We start from the raw sequence: 4160 nt of genomic DNA, 5'->3' as shown, positions 1-4160 counted from the left end.
TCTCCCTTCCCATCCACTTCTCCTGATGCCCCTCTCCCTTCCCATCCACTTCTCCTGATGCCCCTCTCCCTTCCCATCCACTTCTCCTGATGCCCATCTCCTTTCCCACCCATCTCCCCATCCCACCTCCCCTCGTCCCCACTTCTCCTCATGCCCATCTCCCCTCCCGCCCCTCTGCCATCTCCATGCCCACTTATCTGGGATCTGGACACCTTCCCCGATGTCCATCCAGGCTGGGCAGTGCCCCCCATGCCATCCATCCCATCCCATCCCCTGGGAAATGGGAACAGCAGCACCGGGATGACCCCATGGATGGCCACAGTCCGGGAAGTCCCTCGCCCCAAATCCTTGGAATGAGGAGCTGCCCCCGTTGTCCCAGCAACTCCTGGCACAGCGCAGGGACACCAGGAGGGGTCAGGGACACCAGGAGGGGTCAGGGACCTCAGTCCCACCCCAAAGCCGGGGGTGAACCCCACAAACAACGAGGGGACAGTGGGGTCTGCTGGGAACAGGTTTTGGGGTCACCAGCAGGTTGAAGGGGGGCACTGGGAAAGGTGGGGGGACCCCAGGGATGGAGATTTTCCCCCCAGGGATGGAGTTTTCCCCTCCAAGAATGGAGATTTTCCCTCCAGGGATGGACTTTTTCCCCCAGGGATGGAGTTGTTCCCTCCAGGGATGGGGTTTTTTCCCCCAAGGATGGAGTTTTCCCCCCAGGGATGGAGTTTCCCCCCCAGGGATGGAGGTTTTTTCCCCAGGGATGGACGTTTTCCCCCAGGGATGGAGTTTTTCCCCCCTAAGGATGGAGTTTTCCCCTCTAGGAATGGACATTCCCCCCAGGGATGGAGCTTTTCCCCCCAGGGATGGAGCTTTTCCCCCCAGGGATGGGTTATTTTCCCCCAAGGATGGAGTTTTCCACCCCGGGATGGACTTTTTTCCCCAAGGATGGACATTTTCCCCCAGGGATGGACTTTTTCCCCCAGGGATGGAGTTTTTTCCCCCAGGGATGGAGCTTTTTCCCCCTTAAGGATGGGGTTTTTCCCCCCTAAGGATGGGGTTTTTCCCCCCAAGGATGGGGTTTTGCCCCCAAGGATGGGGTTTTTCCCCCCAGGGATGGGGTTTTGCCCCCAGGGATGGGGTTTTGCCCCAGAGGGGCCCCCGGGCAAAGGCTGCCAAGAGGGTGGAGAAGCCGGCGGCTCTGGTATGAGAGCAGGCACAGAGCCCTGGAGCAGCAGCAGGAGGAGGAGGAGAAACTCCTCTGCCCCTGCCAAGCTCCCCGTGGCACTCAGCATCCCGCAGAACCCCATCCCGAGCACACAGAGCGGGAAAAGCAGGGAAAAAAGGGAGAAATCCAGGCAGCCAGGCCTGGCTGCCACCACCCCTATCCCTCTTTTTCCCCGTGCCAGGCTGTCCCGGTGGCAGGGCAGGGCACTCTGTGCCTTCTGTGCGTGCCAGGCCGGGTGTCCCCTCCCTGCTGCGGGCTGGGGACACGGCCAGCGGTCAGCAGGTGACCTCAGGGCCACCCCTGGTGCAGCAAAAGGGGGACACTGGTCCTCACTGGTCCTCACTGGTCCTTACTGGTCCCTGCTGTCCCTGCCAGAGCAGAGCTGGCAGTGACACCCTCCCAGCCACGTAGGATCCTCTCCCGCTCCCAGCAGCGGAATTCCTGGAGGGATTTCAAGCTGCCTGGCTGCAGGAACACCCCGCGCGCTCATTTATCCCGGGATGAGGAGTCGGGATGACTCCAGAGCTGGAACCCTCCCGCTGCGGCCCCACCTGGGCACGGCAGGAGGCGGCCGCGGGGGTCAGGGTTTGCCTCATTCCCTGCTCTCCTCTGGATCCGTCACCAGGAGATGTCCCCTCTCCCCGGCCGCACCGAGGGGCCGGAGGGTGCTGCCCCTTCTCGTGTCTGGGGAAATCGAGGCTAGGAAGAGGTTTCAGCTCCAAAATGAGGCAGGATTTGTTTACCGGGATCTGCATCCTGCTTTTCCGTGGGGGAAGGGAGAGCTGGATGAAACCCACAGCGATTCCTGTCACCAGCCAGCGGAGCATAAATAGCTCCTTCAAAAGACGCCTCGAGCTCTTTCAAACGATGCCTCGAGCTCCCAGAATCACCCTGAGCTGGCAGCTTCCCCTCTCAGCCACAGGACTGAAATCCCTTCTCCAAGGGAATCCAAGTTCCTTCTCCTCCTTCCCATGCAGAGCCAACCCCTCGGATCAGGGCTCGTGTGACTTCGCACAAACCCGTGGCTCCCAAATCCCCATCCTCCACCCAGAAATCGCACCAGGAATACCCCAAAAATCAGGATTTCACAAGCAAATCTCCACCCAGGTGGAGGTTTCTCCCAAATTTCCACTGGGGACAGAGGTTCCTCCCAGATCTCCAGCGGTTTCTCCCAAATCTCCACCAGGAGTGGAATTTCCTCCAAAATCTCCAGCGGGGATGAAGATTTCTCTCAAATCTCTGCTGGTTTTTCCCTCCACTGGGGGGATGGAGGTTTTTCCCAAATCTCCACTGGGGATGGAGGTTTTTCCCAAATCTCCACTGGTTTCTCCCAAATCTCCACTGGTTTCTCCCAAAATTCCACTGTCAGGGAGTTTTCTCCCAAATCTCCAATGGGCTGGAGGTTTCCCCGAGGTGAAAAGGGGGAAGATCAGGTAACTGCTCACAGGGGAAGTGTCCACAGCCGGGGACTTTTGGGTCGGATTCCCTCATCTCCCAGTCCTCCAGCTCTGCCGCTCCCCAGCTCATCCTCCCACGGCTTTGTCCCCTCGCAGGTCCCTCCAGCACCATGCCTCGGGCCACCACCCTCATCCTCATCCTGGCCGGGCTCTGCGTGTCCTCCCTGGGCCAGTACAATGAGGAGGAGGACCTGGCGTGGCTCCAGTACTACCTGCGGCAGTCCCGCGTCTCCTCCTACAACTACGTGCCCTACTACGAGGAGGAGAGCCCCGCGTACGCTTACTCCTACCCCTCTGCCACCGACACGGAGCCCGAGCCGGAGCCGCAGCAAGCCACGCCCTGGCGGTGTCCCCAAGAGTGTGACTGTCCCCCCAACTTCTCATCGGCCATGTATTGTGACACCCGCAACCTGCGGTACCTGCCGTTTGTGCCGTCGCGGATGAAATACGTCTACTTCCAGAACAACCTCATCACCTCCATCCAGGAGGGAGCCTTCGACAACGCCACGGAGCTGGAGTGGCTGGCGCTGCACAACAACCAGATCAGCAGCGAAAAGATGGGGAAAAGGGTTTTTGGGAAGCTGCAGCGCCTGGAGAGGCTCTACATGAACAACAACAACCTGACGTGGCTGCCCAGCCCGCTGCCGCGCTCGCTGCGTGAGCTCCACCTCTCCTACAACCACATCTCCAAGGTGCCTTCCAACGCTCTGGAGGGGCTGGAGAACCTCACGGCGCTGTACCTCAGCCACAACTTCATCTTCGAGATGGGCGCGTCCCTCAAAGGGCTCAAGTCGTTGATCCTCGCTGACCTGAGCTACAACAACCTCAGGAAGGTCCCGGACGGGCTCCCGGTGTCCCTGGAGCAGCTGTACCTGGAGTACAACTACATCAACGCCATCCCCGACGATTATTTCCAGGTGTCCCCCCGGCTGCTCTACGTGAGGATGTCCCACAACAGCCTGACCAACCAAGGGCTCTCCAGCAACACCTTCAACAGCAGCAGCATCCTGGAGCTGGACCTGTCCTACAACCGGCTCCAGAAGATCCCGCGGGTCAACACCAACCTGGAGAACCTCTACCTGCAGGGCAACCAGATCAATGGTGAGCAGGGCCGGGAGAATGGGGGTGAAAAACCCCCAGGAAGCTGCCTGGGGTGGTGGTTTGAGCAGGAATTTGGGATTTGTGAGGATTCCAAGCGGTCCTGGGCAAGACACAGGTGGGAGATGTTGCTTCCCAGTCCTGTGGGATCGCTGCACTGGTTTTTGGGGTGTTTCTCAGGAGCCTGAGCATCTCCTGGGGTTGGAGATGGCAGAAAGTGGGAGATGAACCAGCTGGGGAGGGGTCTGTGGCGTCAGGAGGGGTCACGGCACTGGGCAGAGCTGGGGGGTCCCCACAGCCACGCTGGGGATACAGAACGGCCTGGGCAGCACCAGAACAGGGCTCAGGGACATTCTCCAGTGCCAGCACAGGGCACAGGGACA

At 60.0% G+C, this 4160-nt stretch overlaps 1 protein-coding gene across 1 annotated transcript in view; it reads left to right on the top strand.

Moving 5' to 3' along the window:
- FMOD (fibromodulin) overlaps nucleotides 1-4160 on the top strand; it is a 7388-nt gene that overhangs the window by 713 nt on the left and 2515 nt on the right. Inside the window, exon 2 of the mRNA XM_042013759.1 lies at nucleotides 2776-3780. Coding sequence (XP_041869693.1) covers nucleotides 2790-3780 — 991 coding nt within the window. The 5' untranslated portion in view covers nucleotides 2776-2789. The remainder of the gene's footprint in view (nucleotides 1-2775; nucleotides 3781-4160) is intronic.

Source organism: Corvus kubaryi, unplaced genomic scaffold (assembly GCF_017639235.1).
Source record: "Corvus kubaryi isolate FWS band 111438036 unplaced genomic scaffold, C.kubaryi_AGA036_p1.0 split1-37355, whole genome shotgun sequence".
Taxonomy (NCBI): Eukaryota; Metazoa; Chordata; class Aves; order Passeriformes; family Corvidae; genus Corvus; species Corvus kubaryi.
The sequence above is the reverse complement of the archived record's forward strand: the minus strand, read 5'-3'. Positions and strand labels throughout refer to the sequence as shown.